Source organism: Xyrauchen texanus, chromosome 27 (assembly GCF_025860055.1).
Source record: "Xyrauchen texanus isolate HMW12.3.18 chromosome 27, RBS_HiC_50CHRs, whole genome shotgun sequence".
Taxonomy (NCBI): Eukaryota; Metazoa; Chordata; class Actinopteri; order Cypriniformes; family Catostomidae; genus Xyrauchen; species Xyrauchen texanus.
In genome coordinates, this window is record NC_068302.1 from 28804788 (window position 1) to 28825656 (window position 20869).

Sequence of the window (20869 nt, forward strand, 5' to 3'; positions counted from 1 at the left end):
GACATAAGCAGGTTCCAGCTCACCACGCCAGATTCATGTACATGTCGTCTTGCGACCGTGTGAGGAATAATAATAACATAGAGTCTGACAGCAGCTGTCAATTAATCCGTCACTACGAGTCTCAGGTGCCCCCGCTCAGCCCGCTTCTCGGTTCGTTCCCTCTATCCCCGCCGGGGTCTGCCCACTTTTCCTGCATTTTCAAATATTTCTAGTGGGTGGAGTCAGACTCTGAGAAGGTGTTTAGTTACCCTTTAATAAGGAGGAAATTAATGGAAACACTGATATTAATAAAGTTCCAGATGGAATTTATTGACCTTGTTTTATGCACTGTTTTCAGGGGCAAATATGTGGCATTCTCTTGAAGGTTTTACATGTAGTAAAATGTGCTAAATAGACATGAGAGTACTACACTATTATTGGTAGCTGAAAGCATTATCAGATTTGCCAAAATAGTTAATAAACACAAACACACAAGTGGCTAGAGATGTGTAAAATTACAGGTTTTCAAATTCTGTCCTTGTGGGCTTGGCTTTCAGTAACTACACATCAAAGAATACAGAAATTATTAATAGTTAAAAAAAAAGCACACTCCAGTTCTCCAGAGGTCTGCTGCCACAGCTGCGCACACACATTTCTTATGAATCATTGTGTGATCGACCCCTCAATAAGCAAAGGTCCTTTGTCTTGACTTCGAAGTTGCACATGGGAAAAAGGATGTACTAGTTACCATCCCAGTGGGCCGGGCTATGTGCTGGCCTTTTCTTTCAAAAAGCATCTTATTTGTAAAGTGAAATTTTGTTTTCTGTTGGGACCCCAACAATGGAAAGTGAAACTGCAATTTCACAGCACTTCTTTAAGGTACAGAGCCACTTTGATGCCTGATGTCTTGAGTGGATACAAAATAGCCTTTGAAAATTGATTTATGTAAATTAGTGCCCAAGCTACACTTTTATCAGGGACGTATTTGTCTTTCTTAATTTTGTCAGCACTCCCCTCCAGGGCTTTACTGGACAGATTTCAGACCAAAAAAAACACACAGAAAAAACAATTGAATTCTACAGTGCGTTACGAATGGGTACTGCGTCCAGCTCCATTATAATGGATAGAATAGACTATAAATGTTGGCAGAAGGCTTGTTGGAGGTGTAAGTCTCTGCTCTCTCTGCAGAATGGTATACTCTGACTCCAGCAGTAGCAGTTTCAGACTCTGCTGAACAGCCTTGCATATGGGAATATGTGTGTGTGTAGAGAGTGAGCACATTGTTGTCGGCACTGCTCCTCACAGGTTAGTGCATTTTGACACTTTAGTGTTGTGTGCTCAGAGATAGCACAGCATTGTGGAGAGAGAGGGCGCAAATGGAATATAATAACATAAGGTAAGACATAACATTGTAGTAACAACATAAATGTAACACAACATAATGTAACGCAAAGTAATGCAACAAAGCTAAATGTACTATATAACACAATGGCCCTGTTTCCACCTGGTATTAAGATGCGTTTCGATCACATGTGTTCAGGTAAGACACATCGCTGTTTACACCTGGTCACTTAAATGCGTTTCCAGTGACCAGTTGTGTTCAGATTTGGAGGTGAGGGTCTCTGTTGTTTCATGACAACATACATCAAGCACTATGTCAGTGTGTTACTGCATATTAAATCACAACGAAGTAAGAAAAGACAAAGAAAGCATGAAAAAAAGGGGTGCCATTTCTCCTAGATACAGTTGAAATTTAATTTAAGCACAAACGCAACATCTCAAGCAGAATTATTCATTATTTATGTGGATTACATGTATTAAAGGAGCTTCCTAAAGGAGATCCGTGAAGCTCTCGTGATTGTGTAAGTGCTTTTAAATCCGCTCGAAATCTGCAAAATTTAAACTCTTGTGGTAGCTCAGCGGTTGATTAACAGGGGTGGAACTTAATTGCTGCCAAGACGAATACAGGACGGATTAGCATTTGCACCTCAAATGCGATGTGGACACAAGCATTTAACACATTAGTATGTGGTTTCTGCGATCCGATCACAAAATGTTTTGACCCTGTTAAGACCTGTATTTAGGGCTAAACACATATGACCGGATTACACGAAATGCATCTTAATACCAGGTGGAATCGGGGCCAACATTCTGTAACGCAGTGCAATGCAACGCAATGGAATAATATTACGGAACAAAATGCAGCATAAGGTAACATAACGCAGTATAAGGCAACACAGCATAAAGCAACGATGTGTAATGCAAAGTAAAGCAATGCAACAATGTAACGCAGCGCAACAACATAACAAAATGCAACAACGTAGCGTAAAACAATGTACCGTAACACAACACAAGATAATGCAATGCAATGTAGCGCAATGCAACAAAGTAACACAACATAGCGTAGCACAACATAGCGTAGCACAACATAGCGTAGCACAACGAAGCGTAGCACAACGAAGCGTAGCACAACGAAGCGTAGCACAGTGAAGCATAGCACAACGAAGCGTAGCACAATGTAGCGTAGCACAACGTAGCATAAATCAACAGAGTAACACAACCCAACGTAAGATTACGCAATGCAACAATGTAACGAAACGCAAAAGTGTAACGACGTTATCAATGTAAATGTAACACAACGTACCACTACGTAAGCTGTCATAACTTAACATAGCATAGTATAACTTGACGTAATATGACCTGACATAACATGACATCGTCAAAACATGATAAAAACCTAATCCATGTGAACATTTCTCTCTTCATGTAACATGGCCAAAAAATTCCACTCCTGCTTTTGTGTTAGAAAATGCAACAAGATGCAGAAACCAAATAACACATAAGATAGAGTACAATACAATACCTTAAAGATATATTAAGTACAGTAAACATTATCATAATATCAAAACATGCTACTATAAGAACGTTCCACTCTTTGTGTATTGTGACATATTTAAAAAATAAAACTACTACTGAGTCAGATGCAGAAACCAAATTCCATGTCATATTCCTGTCAACACCAATCACACCGTATCACACCTCCTCCCTATCAACAAGACAACTCCCACTAAAAAAAAACAACTCACCTCTCGCGCACAAACTCAGCAAGCTCTTTGGTGGCTATCTGTCCATGCTTCATGTTGTGGTAGAGAACATCGAAACCGGCATTCTTTTCTCCCTGTGAACAAACAAAAACACCAACATAAGGTACATTGTGTGTGTTAAAATGAATCATACATGGGAACAAATAGTAAGTGTTAATATCAAAATAGCACAAAGGCCTCAGAAGGTGGGTTGGATTGCTTATTCTTGTTTGTGTGCTACAGTAGGCACCAAATAGGTGTCTGAGCGATCCCAAAAATAAAAATTCTCTCATAATTTACATTCATTGCATCTTTTTCCATACAATGAAAGTAATGACTTAGGCCTAGCATATCCTTTTATGTTCCACAGAAGAAGGAATATCATACAGGTGAGTTAAATCAGTTATAACAGAATTTGAATCACCATTTGATTTATTATTACATAATTTACCCTCATGCCATCCCAGATGTGTCTGATTTTCTTACTTTTGCAAAACACAAACAAAGATTTTTAGAAGAAAATCTCAGCTCTACAGTTCTATATATGTAAGTGAATGGTGACCAAAACTTTGAAGCACCAAAAACCGCATAAGTCAAGTCAAGTGGTTTTTATTGTCGTTTCAACCATATACAGTTAGTACAGTACACAGCAAAACGAGACAACGTTCCTCCAGGACCATGGTGCTACATAAAAACAACAAAGGACCAACACAGGACCACATGAGACAACACAACAAAATAAAATACCTATATAAAAACCTATATATACCTATATAAAGTGCACGTGCAAACATGTGCAAAAAGTATGGGACAGTACAACAAATTTCTGACAGTGAACAGGACAATAGACAAAGTGCAGCGCCGACCAGTACACAGTAGTGCAAAAAGATGACAGTTTCTAAAAAAATAAATTAAAAAAAAACGTAAACATAACATACTATGAGATAGTGTTCTATGCACATAGCAGTTATTGGGGTAGCAGACAGTTATAAAGTGACAGTAATTAAAGTGCACCATAAACGCAGCATAAAAGTGCTACATAAGACTCCAGTGGTTTAATCCATGTCTTCTGAACCTCAAAACTTCTGGTTTTGGGTGTTTCTCCTTTATCAATGTACATCTTGCTATTGCACTCTCTAGGCACGTTCATGATTGAAGTTTTGTTCACCATTCACTTGCATTTTTTGTACCTACAGCGTGGAGATATTCTTCTAAAAAAATGTTTTGAGTTCTGGAGAAGAAAGAAAGTCATACCCATCTGGGATGTCATGAGGGTGAGTAAATGATAAAATTATTTTCATTTTTTGGTGAACAAATCTTTTAAGACAGGGCTAGTCATCTGGTGGCCCACGGGCCAAATCTGGCCCTGCACTAGCTCCTGTGTGCAAATTCACAACATTAGCAGAACTAATTTTTAGAGGAATAGAGAAAAAGGAATAGATATTTTTACCTTTTTTGTCAAAAAGAAAACTACATTTAAATGTATTCTTGTTTAAAATTACACGTCTAGATTAGATTACCATTCTTATGTTGGTTGATGATTTGTAAAGTTAACATTATCATTATGTTATTATTTTCAAAGTGAATTTGTTTTTATGTTTTTTTTCCAAACCTATTTGTTAGCTGAGAGTGTGATGCTGAGTAATAGAATGGAAATTCCACTGTCAGTGACAAAAATATATATACTGTATATTTACAGTACGATTTACAGGTCCAAACTGGGTATCAGTTACCCATGGGCCCTTCTAGTGTTCAGTTTCATTCCATTACGCAATAAATAATAACAGTACAGGGATGTTTAAAGAATCAGGTTTGCAAAAAGCACAAAAAGGATGTCACCAGTTATTCAATGGCAGCAACCAACATGTAATTTCAGTGTTAAAATAAGAGAAAAAACAAAACAAAACACCAGCTAATGTTTGCCATGTTGCCAGTAAGCAAGTTGAAACCTGACCCCTTTGGAAAGCTGATCTTCAATGATTCTCTTTACTCCGTCCACATACAGCACATACAACAGTACCCCTTTAAAGTGATAGTTCAGCCAAAAAACGAAAATTCTGTAATAAATGATAACAGAATTTTTGTGTGAACTATCACTTTAATGCCCCCTCACTCCTCCTCTCATCCTCTTCTGCCTCTCTCTCTCTCTCTCTCTCTCTTTATTCGCATGTGATGATGGTAAACAAGTATTTGGGAGACATAAACTGACAGTCTATTCCCTTGACACTTCAGTCTGAATTTGGTGCTGAAAGAAAATGCAATGAATTCCATCTGCCGATGGCAAAAGTGTGTCTGTCTTTCCATGGCTCCTTTCCCTAATTGTTAATTTGCAATGTATACAGCAGTATCTAACAGTCATCTTATCTAATGCAATGCCAGCACATAGGCAGCTTTGTGTTTGAGAAGAACATGACAGACAGACAATTAGAGAAACAGAACAAGAGAGGGAACGGCAGCGATGGCATTAAGCAGGGCTGCAGGTGTTGAAAGAGGAACTCCAGCGCTCCCCTAATACACTCAGTATTAATGTGTCTCCCACCAAGATAGTGGTTGCTAAAGCGACAGGGTTCCCCTGGTAACTGTGAGTGAGTGGGAGACATATGACAGCTCATTTCTTTAGGTGACATTTAAACATTTAGGTGGCATTAGTGGTGTGTGTGTGTGTGTGTGTGTGTGTGTAGATCAGGTTGCCAACATTATAGGAACCAAATGTTCACACAAGGATAGCTAAAACTAAAATTACCTACGCTTTGAGGACCAGCAAACTATAACCAGGAGCAAAACGTAATTGTATTAAAAATATTTTAAGAGGTGCGTGTTAACCTCTTACACTTGGAGCGGCACAGTACCGGGCCAACAGGGGGCGCTGATCACAAATAAATATATAAATATGATGGTATTTTCTGTAATTTACAATAACAACAATAATATTTCGAACCATGTGTCATATATCTATGGAAAGGTCTTGATTAGTAGAATACAATGAGTAAATAATTTTTCACTCAGAGACCAAACTACTAGTGTTTATATGTGCATTTCACATGCAAATACTCAGAGAAAATAGAATCATCATCACATTTTGGTTTATAACTTCATGAAAAAGAAACATGATATAAAAATGGCAAGTCACAACTTCCAGCAGATAGCTCCCAATAAAACAAGCCCACACATGACATAATAGGATAAGAAGATCCGGAAATATTCCTTAAAGAGTGTCATAACAAGCTATGGTGGCTATCGCTAATGGCATCTCTATGGCGACAGTTTCTCTGAGGTCGGTTCACTGAAACACAATCCTTTATGTCATAGATGTGTCAGAATGTCATCACTGGCTGTCTAAAGTGTGTTAGATTCTATATTTGGAAATCCCTGTGTCCCACGTGGGGTAAACAAACCCAGATCGCACATATGTAGACTCACACAAGAGGGAAAGTGAAGTGATGAAATCGGAAGCCAAAGTGATCGAATTTTATTATTATGGACTACTTAAGTATTGTATTGTATTGTATTATATATATATATATATATATATATATATATATATATATATATAAAGTTGTTCGGTTTTAGCGTTCAATAAAACCTGCATGGAGATGTTTTTGTACACTTTGATAAATAAAAGTCCACCTTGGGAACTAGATCTATCTAAATTGCATTGTACTAGAAACAATTTGATATTCCTGGTATAGTTGACATGTTGTAGAACAACACAGAAGTTAATTTAATGACATACTGTCTAAAAGTTAAAATGTCAAACATGGATAATAACTGAAAAAAGTATTTTTAGCACATTTTGTGTATTTTGTCAACAGTGTTATATCATGAGCTTGATCAAAATATATTTTCTTCAAATTTTGAAAGGTTTTCTAAAAATCAACACCATGCATGTGATTTTTTTTAAACTTTTTTTTTAAAAGAGTTTTAAGCGCTTACATTTGGGTATGCCATTTAAGCATTAAATGCTTGAAAATGCCTTCAGGGTGTAAGGGGTTAATTCGACTTGCTGTGGGTCTCAAATAATTGCATTATTCTGAAAATGCAGCATGTTAACTTTGTTATGTTTGAGCAGGAGGCTGAACTTCCAACAGTAGCTTCTGAAACCACCTCACAAAAACAACCTGTGTTGGTCTGCAAAACTAAACAATCTCACTTGATTTTAATTACCCCGCTGTTGCACACAAGCAGGGATGATGATTTTTAGCAATACGTAAGTGGGACTAATATGGAGCTTAATGAAATAGGCATGTCTCATGGAAGTTGTAATTGGGTGATTGCAGGACATTCCAGTGCTATGATGCTGTGGGGTAATGAGGCAATCATGTGAGACCTATCACACACACACACACACACACACACACACACACACACACACACACACAAGGCCATATTCACTGCGATTTTTTCATATACTAGTGTCAGAGCATGTCCATGAGTTCACTGTGTCCTGAGGCTCTCAGAGGGGGCGGGGCTGTGTGATGCTGATTGGCTGGCTAAACTGTAAACAAAGTCATGGATATGCTGGGGTGACCATGTTATAACACAGAGGAAAAAATTCACAAAGAATGAATTGTGCCCGCTGATATCATCATTTATTAGCTGTCTGAGTTTTTTTAGCACCTGATTCATGAAATCGATTTACCTGAAATCAAATGTTGTGGCTACATCAATAGCATCAAACCTCATTGGTTTTCATTGCGTGTTGTGACCAGATGTCATGACGTCATGTCGCAAGGACTTGAGGTTATCGACATACTCGGCCTATCTGATTTCAGTGCTTTATTAATTATTTCATTTGAGAGTACATAATAACAAAATGATTGAATGCCTTCAGAAGACTTGGAATATAGTGCATGAGTCGTATCAATTGCTTTCATTGGGGAGTTTTTGTTTTGTTGTCCTTTTTGGAGCTTGACACACAAGAGTCATTATGGAAAATAAACCCTGTGAAACTTTTTAAATTTTCTATTTTTGTGTTCCACAGAACAAATTAATACAGTTTTGGAGTGACATTAGGGTAATTAAATAATGACAACATTTGTACATTTTTGGTTGAACAGTTTCTTTAAGCTGTAAGACAATTTTTGCCCCAGAATGGTAACATCATTTTATTCCATCATCGAAATCTTCACCTTCCTTTTCATCATTATTAATATTGTCATTTGTATAATTAAAATCTCAGAAGAGAATGTTTAAAATATTGTGTAATATTTCTTAATTTTGAAGTTTCCCAGCATTCCCTGCTGAGGTGCTGCTGGGTAAAAGGACTATAACCGCTGACTGTGCATTATAGTTAAACACACACACACACACACACACACACACACACACAACACACACACACACACACACACTGACCCAGTCCTGTCACCTCTGATGAATAACTGTATAAGCTCTTAGGTGAGAAAGAAGGAAATCATTGACCTTAAGCACATCTCATTCTCTCTTTTTACCCTTATCTACACAAGTCTTGATTGACTGGACAGTAATGCACTTATATCAATGACATGCTGTTCAGCCATGATGCCAATTTGTAGGTGAATCCAGAAGGCTAATTCACCATGGGTCACCTCATGAATTTCTTATAGGTTTTTATTTGAATTTTTTTTCAATTATAAGTAAAATAAGGTCTGTGGTAAATATTACATGATACTTGGGCATTTTGTTTTACAACATACTGTATATTACTCAAACTTGGAGACATACCTCAAAAGTGAAATAGGAAGCCGCCATGTTTTTTTTTTTTTAAATGTATGTTGGTAACATGTATGTTTCTAGACAAGGACTACAAATACCACAAGCATGTGAGTGAACGTGCCTGAAGAAATTGAAGTAGTTCTTAGGTAAGTAAGAGGGTAAACAAATAATGAAAGCATTTTCAATCTTAGGTGAACTATGCCTTTAAATAAAAATGCAATGGCAAGGGTCACACATTTAACACATATTCCAGAAGTTCTTTTGAAGCCTGAGAGACCTTATATAACCCACAAATTTGAAACAAAAAAGTTAGTGGAACTAAATGGACTGATTTAGGCTGCTAAATGAGTTCTCTGTTCATAGCATCTGAAAGCCTGAACACCCCACTTTCCTGACTGAAGACAGCCTTGAGGATGGAGACATATGTGCTAAATTAGGAATGTGCTTAATCACTGTGACTGCCAGTTCCCTCTCTGAGACTTAATTAATCACGTATCTTCAGTAATTACCCAAATGTGTCGTCTCAGTTATTTTATACAGGTGTTTTATTCAGTGCTGGAGAAACCATTGGAGAACACACATAAAAAACACATATTCAAATCACACATTTTATGCACACACAGAGACACATGTATTAGAAAGGTAACATTTGGCATTTCTTGTCATTTTGTCATCACACAACAGGGGAGGTCTGCATAGTGACCACAGTCCAGTGACAGAAAGCAAGACAATCAAATGACCTGGCTGGGCTGGGTCAGCAGACCAAAGATGGAAACCAAACAGGAGAACAGAGCAGGTGTATGCAAGTGTATTCAAGGATTTCAACTTTACTTGCTACAAAGTGCCTCAAACAAAAGTTTGAATATCTTTCAAGACCAAGTAATAAGCAAGTCAACAACAAAATGTATAGCCACAAAATAATTGATGTGATAAAGCGACCTTAGTTCCATTGCAAATTTGGTGCTCTTAATCTGGTTGAAACAAGACTTCTGAGGTGTTGGAATGTGACTTGCTATCACTAGCAGTAGTTCCTGAATGTTCTGGCTTGCTTTTCCTCTCTTTTCTCCCTTTCTCTATGTATGAAAGGGGGCAGGCTATGTATTAAAGTAGGACACACCTGATATAGCCCTGCCAGGTGTGCAGAAAGTGCAGAGCATAGCTGTCCTCATGGGAATACTGACAAAGCCCTGGACTGCCCCATGCAGTTTCGCAGTTTCATATATTCTCTCTCTCTCTCTCTCTCTCTCTAAACTAATATATTTATTTTTTCCCCCTCTATCTGTTTCTCCTTCATACTATCCCAGAACTGACATTCAGTTTAGGAATTCCAAACTGCTTAAAAGGCAGCTGTATGTATAAACACTTGGTAAGCATTTACTCTTATTGAACACAAGATCCCATTACAAAAGAAACCTGGAAAACTTACCCAAAAGTTGTTCTTGAAATACGCCATCTCCATTTAGACAGTTTCTAGAGAGTTCTGTAAGAGAAAAAATGACAATGGCCATTGAGTTTTAGGGATGGGTCACAATTGTCAACTGGTTGGTTGAGGTTCAACATTTAATCTTGTTTTTTTTTCTCATTTATTTCTTTTTTATAAATTGTCCTATACAGAATATGTTAGACAATTTGCATTGTAAAATATGGAGCCCCTAAATGGACAGGGATTATTTGAAGTAAAATTATAACCAAAAAATGTACTATGGTTTTTATTACTATTTTATTACTATTGTTATTATATTTTAACCATGATATTTGTGGTAAAACATCATATTAATACAGGGAAACCACAACTATGTTAATAAAAACCATAATAAAAAATGGGTTAGTTTTTCTATAGTAACACCATGATAATTTGTTGTACATGTATCATGGGTCTTGCCACACAAATGGTTAGATGTTTACAGCAGGTTTACTATAGTGAAACCATCGTCACGTTTTTGTAAGGGGATGTTTTTATTCTTTGTTGAAAACCATGGTTTTAAAAACTATACTTGTACCACTAGTGTTACTTGTAAAACTGTAGTAATGATATTTAAGTTTTTTGCCAGAATGATTATAATTTTTGTTACCATAGTTTTGTTGTTGTTGTTGATTTCCTGTATTACAGGATGGCTTTCCTATTAATATCATGATTAAAATATGAACACTGTAGTAAAATCATGGAAAATGTTGTGGTTATAATTTTACTAAATCATATGGTTACTATAGTGAACCATGGCATATTTTGTGATTAGTATGATTTTACAATAAATACCATAGTTCAACTATGGTTACTGTAGTAAAACCATGGTTAATTTATTGCAAGTAAACCCAAAAATAATTGCAAGGGAATCCAAAACTAACGTGAAGGAATGTAATACGTATAACAAGGAAATGCAAAACTATTGCAAGGGAACGTAAAAATAGTTCAGAAAATAGATTCCCTTGCTTTCCTCTAAGGGGACAGTAAAAACCTATCAGAGTCTTAAAATTCACCCCCTTAAAACACCACCACTACAGACAGACATATGTGAATGGATGTCTTTGTTGAATCTCTTGCTATTTTTTGAAAAAGTCCCGCCACAAGCGTTGCAATTTTAAGACAGCGTGACAAATTCCAAATTGTCCAACTTTTAAAAATGTGTCTCAAGACCCCTGTATTCTGTTCCGTTGCACTCCATCTAGAGTTTTTTTATATAAATGGAAGAAAGGCTTTATGTAAACACCTAAGAAACGCTGATCAGGGTCAGGTAAACCAATAAGCAGCCTACTGTAAATATAAAGTGCTTCCTTAAGACGATTAGTCAACTAGTTGAGGTAACCCACTGACTAGATCCCTAGTCAATTCACCCAGCTGCAGGGAAAGGTTTCACAATGAGCGATTCAGTCTCTTAAAAACAAGAGGAAGTCTTTTTCTGTGCATAAAGAACTGATATTAGATGGGCCTTTGTAAATCTGCTGAATACATGTACATTAGAAATGTCTGTGGGAAGGAACAAGGTACGCAATTGAAACAAGGTTAACCAGGAGAGCAGACAGACAGATGCGCAGCAAGAATTCAAGGTACTTTTAAAACGATCCAACCAACACTGAGAGACACACTTACACACTTTTTCGGTTTCAATGCTCTAGTAGAAGACACTGAAAAGACTCTGAATTTAAAATGTCTGCCAACTCAGAAATATAAAACCTTCACCTCGGCTATTATCCCGTGCAACCCAATGGATAATTTTTTTCAGATCAAGTCTATTTAATGAAACCAATGGTAACATTTGACACTGTCACTAAAATACTGTGGAAGGTCTGGGGCTAAACTAAACAAATACTCTTTTGAACGTTGAGATTTCAGATAAGTTGATCCCAGTAAATGTACATAATGTACCTATTTATCATCTCTGGACATGACAGTTCTTTGGTTGAATGTCTCTCTAAGGTATGACTTTATCCTGACAGAAACAACAGGTGAAAGGATTCCTTCAAGGATTACAGTACAAACTTCAGTAATAGAGTGTTACAACAGACAAACACACACACATGTTTCTATCATGTTAGGGACTTTCCATTGACTAATGCAGTAATGACACGGCAACTCACAAAACTGAGTTAAGACCAAAATTATGTCTCTTAGACTATGATCCTTCCGGTGACAGATGGGTTTGTCTCAACTGTGCTCCGATTCAGAGAAAAAAAGAGTGAGATTGTTATACAAGCACACATCGACATGGGCACATTTTTGCCCATTACCCTGATTTAGCTTTGCACGTAAACACCTTTACCTGTGTTCTTACCGGCTTATCCAATGTACGCAAGAGTGGATGTCTCTTCAGGATTTGGCGTCAAAAGCCGAGAATAACTATTATGACAAATCTCACGTAAACACAGTTTGTCATTTTAGTTATCAGATTATTACTGTGTATGTAAACAGGCTCAGGGTTTTTATGTTGAGCTAATGGTATTTTCTATCCCCTAACCCTCACAGAAACCTTTCTGCATTTTTAGAATTAAAACATTATTTAGTTTGTATATCAAGCTGTTTTCTCTCATGGAGGCTGTTAGCTTCTCCCCTCAAAGGGGATTTCAAGTTTTACTGTTTTTGTGGGCAAAACCTGACCCTTATCTGTCCTCACTCTCTTTGGTAAACATATCCTGGCAGTGAGTGTCAGCTCTCAGAATGGGACTGGAGGAGGCAAGCACATTAATTAGCAGTCCAGTGTCATGATATTGGCAGGTATGTGTTCCTGCTTTCTAATGCGCCAGCAGACACCTGCAGCTCCACACATAGGACTTATAATGAGGGTCGTGACAGCAGGGTAAAATCCTTCAGAAACATCCCCAATTTCTTATGGGAATTTATCTAACAAGACAGTGGAAAGACAGGACAGTAGAGTGAGAAAGAAGGGAAAGGGATAAGGACAGGACAAGGGCAGCATTTGAAACCCACATCCATGAGCTCAGCAGTTATATTTTATGTGTAGGGAGCACTACCAAGTAGGCCACAGAGCAGGAAGCCTTGGTGATATTACAATAATGCCATTTGTCAAAGTAAAATCTTAAAAACTTCTCCTGTTTAAGAAGACCAGTTATTATATCTAGAGGGAAAGGAAGCCAAATAATGACAATTAAATACTCACACAAAATATATTATTACATATATAAAAAATAAGATTTTAAATAATTTGGAAACGTGCATTATTTATAGGTGGCTATGAAGAGTCATGCGCTAGATGATGTTTACATGGAAAAACATTTTCTGACTTTTACTATTTAAAAATCAGTGCAGATAGACTAAAAAATGCAATCTGTGTGAACAGCCCCTAAATGTTTTTGCCAAGCATGCATGTTTATCAGCCAATATTGGCAATTTAATCAGCCTGGATGATATTTCGGTCTAGTTCTAATTTCAAAAGCAATATTGTCCACCTTTGTTACAAAAATATTATCTTGTGCAAACAGAGTTTTTAGTGATTAGCATTGAGGAAATGAGAGCACTGTCCTTGAGAAGATTTGTTTGTGTGGGCCCTGGTCCCCCAGAAGAGAGCAGGTTTGAGGTGTGATTCCTGTTATACTTCTAAGCGCTGGATGCTGGCAGGATCTGTAATCCATGGAGTGCTGACCACAGGGCTTTTCTGTGGCCTATCGGCTCTCTCTTGGCACCATCGATGGCTGCCCAGCATGCCCTTCTTACCGGACAGGGAAACACTCATGCTTACCCTTCACTCTCTCTCTCTTGTTCTCTCACAACCCTTTAATTAACTCGGCCTGGCCAACCTTACACCCCCACTGATGATACGAGTTTGGCAGCGTGGCACAGTCCAAAAATAAGACTCAGGCGTATGTTAAGGGTACTTCAAACAGACGTCAGTGTGTAACGTGGCGGACAGGGAATACAATCCAAGTGGGAACAGAAAGAATTTCTAAAGACTGGCTTCTCATAACCCTGTAATTAGGTCTACATGTCAGCCAAAATGCAGTCTGTGTACATGATAATAAAGATACTAAGATATAAATATGTTAAAGGAATATTTTAAAATCATTTACATGTTGTTCCAAATAATTACTACTTTTTCTGTGGAACACAAAAGAAGATGTTAAGCAGAATATCAGTCTCAAACACCATTCACTTTCATTGCATCTTGTTTCAATACAATAAAAGTGAATGGTGACATTTAGGGGCTGTCATTTTCTTCTTTTGGTTCCACAAATTCAGTCATACCAACTTTGGAATGGAGTTTGGAACAACTTGTATTTGTAATTTTATAAAAAAAATATAAACTTGTTAATTCCCACCAATGACATTTGATAATGCATAAATAAATTATGTTACATTGAAATAACATGTTACAATTACATGCCAAACATTTGTGAGTATGGCAAATCTTTCCATGTGGGTTTGGCACGATAACGCTAGGACACTGGCAGCTGAATTTTCCACTGACCAAAATCAGCCTCCTACAGCCGAGTCCTGCATGATCCATCTGGTGTTCTGTGATAACTCTACTGCATACAGCCAAAATAAGGGCCGGTTGCTAGGGAGGGTAGAGCCACAAGGGGTAACCTCCTCGTGGTCATGATTAGGGGTTCTTGCTCTCAATGGGAAATTGTGTGCGGATCGCGGAGAGTAGCATGAGCCTCCACATGCTGTGAGTCTCCGCGGTGTCATGTACAATGACACGTGACATGACGTGATAAGATGTGCGGATTGACTGTCTCAGAAGCGGAGGCAACTGAGACTTGTCCTCTGCCACCCAGATTGAGGTGAGTAACCGCGCCACCACAAGGACCTACTAAGTAGTGGGAATTGGGCATTCCAAATTGGGAAAAAGGGAGATAAATAAAATTAAATTAAAAAATGTACATATAAATTTATAACTTAAGAAAAAGTAATCCATAAAAATACTACTTAAGTAAAAGTAAATAATACCAGGTTTTAAAAATACTTAAGTATCAAAAAGTAAAAGTATTGCAAATTCAAACATGTTTATCTTATAAAAATAAAACCCATTCATGTTGTTATTTTTAAAGCCATGTAACAGTCTTATTTAAGTAATATTGGATACAATAAATATTAACTTTATATAGTTGGGACATTTTACAAATGGAATTTTATTTTTCCAGGACAAATGGCCAAAAACAGGGACGATCCTGCGAAAACATGGATTGGTGGCAACTCGACATGAGTGCTCTTTACAGCACATGCAGACATATGCACACATGTGAGTTTCTAAGCAGCCGAGACACAGTGAGTGGGTACCAAACTGAGTCAATACGGCACCCAGTTTTCCATTCATCATAATCACTGCAATAAATGCGTTGAGCTAATATGCGTTATTAAAAAAAAAAATGATATCCTTTTTTATATGCTAAAATTAGAAATTTCCTGACCCATGACTTATAAAATAAAAAATATCATTTATATTTAAAATATATTTAATAAAACATTTTCGATTATTTGTCTTCTTCATCTTACTTTGGATAGTTTATACAATTTTTTTTATTTTTATTTATTTTTTTCTTTCACCTGTACTTGTCTTTATAATTGTATTCATACATTGTTTGATTTTATTGAACATTTAAATTCCACAGTTTTACCACCATATGTGGACTTTCAGATGGTCCATTACCACACCCTCCACAGTATTAGCATATGCACAATGTGTGGACATTTCAGATGGTCCCTTACCTACCACAGGCAAATTTTCCAACTTATTTCAATTTTAAATCTGGAACGATTTCACTGTGACACCATCTGACCAGCTTAAATACGGGACAAATCGCATCCTGACTAAAACTGGCTAAAAATTGTAGCAAAGTAAAAGTTGCAGCAAACTTAAATACACATTTTGAAAAAAGTTTGAAAGTACAAAATATTTGTAATTTGTTACTTTACACCACTGGTTATGATATTATGATGACTGAAACAGGCTAATACTATATCAATCAGCTAGCTAAAACCAATTCAGTATAGTACTAATATTATTGTGGATTACATAACATATTGATACATGTCTCAAACTGATACATTAAACAGATGCCTATTCTCAAATATCTCATCTTCATTATTGAGAAGCTTATCTACTTAATGTTCTTGAGGTGGGAGTCAGAATGAAATCCTCACGATGAAATCTATTATATATCTATATATATCAATATCTGGGTTGTGATACAAAAATACTGCGATTCTATGTTTAGTGTGATTAAAAACTGTGCTGTATTGTGATCTTAATCTTATGTCTTTTTCATCTTAATCTGTTTTAGGCGTTTATCACAAGAAGTGCTGAACATCCTGTTTCATCGCTGGGTCATTGCAGGTCTGTATGCTTCCTTTTTTAGGTGTTAGAACTGGTGCTAGTGAATAATACATTTAAAAAAATAATAAAAAATAAAAAATAAATCGCAAATTTTAATTTATTGGCAGAATTTAGCACACAGAACAGTGTGGTCTAACTTGTTTTATTTTAATTTATTTCTATTTTTATGATTTACTACTACAAATAAACTAAACTAAAATATTGAAAAATCATATTTTTAATGATTTGATTTAATTAAATCTTTTCATTACTATAAATCTTCATCAGAATAGAGTGGTTCGATAGCTTTAGTATCCTACCCGTTTTAGGATCAATACTTGAGTCTTTGTACCATCACACGGTTGCTCCTAGAGGTGGAATCTTTTTTCCCTAAAACATTAATGTAAAAAATGTGTCACACAAATATTTTTGGCATTAGAATAAAAATACAGTAAACACAGTGGTACTTTGAAATATCTTTTTATCCCTCACCTCTAGCCTGGTTCATTACTACCATTGTTAGACTGTATGTTCATGTTAAATGAATGTGCAGACAGATGGGTGGACGGATGGGTAAAGAAAGAGTGATTGATAGATAGAAAGACAGACAGCTAGAGATAGACAGACAGATAGATAGAAATAGACAGACAGACAAAGAAAGGGTGATAGACAGACAGACAGACAAAGAAAGGGTGATAGACAGACAGACAGACAAAGAAAGGGTGATAGACAGACAGACACTCCATGGCAGCATCTTACTCATATGAATTCAGTAAACAAACAGTGCCTGTCAAAGAAAATGGATGGGTGCCATGAAAAATTTGGATCTTAAGAAAAAGTTTAGCATTGCAGCCACACAGTGACCCTCATCCCTCTCTGGCAGCATTTTAATCAGCACTTTTCATCCTTTAAAATCCTGTCTTTATTTCTTACTTCGCTGTGGCTGAGAGGATTGTTAGAGAGCTATTGGGAAATGCAGATGCAGCTCAAAAGTGAGATGCTGGTGGGGGGCGGGGTGATGCCTAATCTGTCCCTCTCTCACTTGATTTATTTAGTGAGAGAGGGACAGATTAGCTTTGTTTAAACAGAAGCTGCTTATCAACCATCAGCTATGCTACAGGAGTGAAACATAGATATATAGCCAAAAATGAACAGTAGACAAACCCACCTGTCAAAGTCCTAGAGTGATTTTATGAGTGTGTGTGAGAGAGAGACTCATTAAACTATTATATATTTTTTCTGTGACTTTTTTATCTTAATTTATGCAAGTACTTTTGCACCATTTTATTTGTATGCTGCTAAGCTGTAAATGCTTTGGCAACATGAAATGCAGAATTATTTTTCATGCCAATAAAGCACCTTAAAAACTGAAATGAGAGAGAGAAAGGAAAGATTGCGTTGAGGGAGCAAACCAACAAACCATTGAAGGTAATATGACAGATGTGGCCTAAAACACATTTAGAAGAAATTGGGATGACATTATTTAAAACTAAATCCGTGACAAACAATTCTTTTGAGGAAAAGGATGAGCTATGTCTGCTGCAGTCAGCCTCCAAATCTTATGGCAGTTTGGCTGAGTGGGAAGAATCAGAGAGTGTGTGTTTTGTTGTAGCACATCTTTTGTCCTTTCTCACCTGGTCTGGCAAAGAAAATGAGCTGAGAAAATTTCCTGTCAGAGGGGTTTCTGCTGCTATAAATCCCCCACCCACCTGCAACAAGCCTGTCTGTCTGTATCTCTGCATCAGTGCTTCAGTGAGATGCTCAGAACTTGATTCAGTGTGATTATGAATACATACTGGGGGATTTATTATGGAAATTCTGAGGCTTCTTCTGTTTCCTCAAAAGACAATATTGTAGTACATTGTCTTTTTGAAGTTTACAGAAAAGTACTGTGGTAATGCCATGGTACAGTGATGTTACAGGTTAAATCCATATCTTCAGATGCGATATGATAATTGTGGGTGAGAAACAAACAGATCAATATAATATATATATATATATATATATATATATATATATATATATATATATATATATATATATATATATATATATATACATATATATATATACTTTTACTATAAACCTCTACTTTCACTTTCAAAATGTGAAAGAATGTGGAGATTTAGAGTAAAAATAAATAAAAAACACACTTATCATCTTAAGATATGGATTTAACCTCTAGATTCTTGTGGATTACTTTTATGTGGTCTTTATTTTGGAGCTTCAAATGTCTGGTCACCATTCACTTCCATATACATAAAACAAATGTGTTTGTGCTTAACAGAATAAATTAATTTAATAACTCCGGTTGATTAATGTTGTCAAGGTGAAGTCACATTGTCTAAAATGCATTAAAATTGCATTAAAAAGTTTTGATTGTAAATTCGATTTTGACTGTATGATTGAATAGCAACTAAAAAACTATTGTGCAAACAAACAATATCTAAAGCCAGCAGACACCCAAAGCAGTGATACTGTAGGCCTATAATATAAAAAATTATATAATTCAAGCTGACAGACATTGGCTTTATTTTCTTGGAAGATCTGCATCAACACAATCTACCTATTGCAGTTTAGAACATATACAAAAATATAAATTTAGAAAACCATGGAAATAAAATATTTTACCTTTTCAAATAGGTAAATGGTGACTATTTGACCACCCTTTGCCCACCAATCTTGTTTATTGAGGATGAGTTCAATTCATGGTTAAACTATTTTATGGAGAAAAAAACGAGGGGGTACTGTTCCTGAAATAAATGTATTATAACTTATTATTAGGGCTTTTGATTTAACGCGTTAATACATTGCGATTGATTATATAAAAAATAATGTGTTAAAAAACATTACGCAATTAATAATGTCCCCGGTCTGTAATAAGGAATATTCCTACCATAAGAGCAATACAAGCTGGAAGTACCACCTGTTTTCTCCATGGTGCAGAAAACGAACCTTCACCTGTATAGGCAACGTGCATCTTATACAGAGAACAAAGCTTGTCAACAAGCCTCACTTACCAACAGCAGACAACACAAGATGAGGATGTGTCCTTGCGTTCAAACACAGCTTGATGGAGCACAAATTCGAATGCAGGGACCTCAAGATGTGTTTTTCTAGGTCTCAAACTACGTTTAACTTGATAGTGTCCATAAATCTACACTGGAAAAAAATCCAACTTCAGTTTTGTCAGACAAGCTCAATTTGAAAAGTTGATTGAACGGCCTAATTTCGAAAAAAGTGAGTTTAATTATGTTTTGTTTAAAGTCACCATCAGGGTAATTTGTGTTCGCTTTGATGAAGTATCTTTATTTATGAAGTTGATTCAACTTCTAAAAGGGTGAAGTACATGTAACCTACACCACCATTTAAGTTTGACCAACTGTTTGGTCTCTTTGTAGGGTTGATACATGACCTTATGTCAAAATATACTCAAAATATACTTATACTTAAAAATATATTATTATATTGTTCTCAAAAATATAAAAATTATGGACAGCTGTATGTAAAAGTTCTAGTTTATTGAACTTAATTATCATTGATATTTTTGAGTTTGCTGAACTTATTGTATACAGTTCATGGAACTTGCGATCCAACTGGAATTGTTAAGTTGGTCAAACTAATTTACCTGAAGTTGAGTTAACTCAAAAATGTTTCGCAGGTGTTGCCTTACTTTAAGTTTACTCTTTAAGTTTACTCAGAGAATTCTCCTTGCAACCAGACAACCTCCGTGACTTGTAACAGCAAATGGTGGTCTCCGCAAGTGACTCGATAAGTGCCTTTTTAATTCACCTCCGGTCCGAGCTCCTCCCTCTCCGTAACAGCAAGTGGTGGTCTCCGCAAGTGACTCGATAAGTGGCTTGTTAATTCACCTCCGGTCCGAGCTCCTCTCTCCAGAACCACCATCGCCAAAGTCATGGGGATGGCCTCTCTACTACTTTTTAGGAGATAGAGGTGGTAAATCTGACGTTTCCGCCTCTATCCATTAATTTAATCTCATAATCGATTTTCCAGATTCACCACATGTGACCTCAAAAGGACCTTGCCACTTGGTGAGTAATTTAGAGCTCGATGTGGGAAGTAATACAAGGACTTTATATCCCAGTGCAAATTCCTGTAGCAGAAAACCCCTATTATAGAGCCGGCATTGACGTTCTTGAGCCTGGAGCAAATTCTCCTGTGTTAATTGCCCAGTGTGTGGAGTTTGTGGAGTTCAAGAACATATTTAATTTGGGTGCTTGGGTAGTTCAGCAAGTACATGTGGGAGAACCACGTGAGGCTTGCGGGACTTCTCGTACTGCAAATAATAGCGGCTCTAGCCACTTGTCCCAATTCCGAGCATCT

At 36.7% G+C, this 20869-nt stretch overlaps 1 protein-coding gene across 2 annotated transcripts in view; it reads right to left on the minus strand.

Annotated features, from left to right (window-relative positions):
* The window catches only part of LOC127621445 (F-BAR domain only protein 1-like), a 55884-nt gene that overhangs the window by 28944 nt on the left and 6071 nt on the right, over positions 1-20869 (minus strand). For both annotated transcript variants that reach the window (XM_052095035.1, XM_052095036.1), the window contains 2 exons: positions 10183-10236; positions 3066-3157 (listed from right to left, as the gene is read on the minus strand). In XM_052095035.1, the coding sequence (XP_051950995.1) occupies positions 3066-3157; positions 10183-10215 (125 nt within the window). In that variant the 5' untranslated portion in view covers positions 10216-10236. The remainder of the gene's footprint in view (positions 1-3065; positions 3158-10182; positions 10237-20869) is intronic.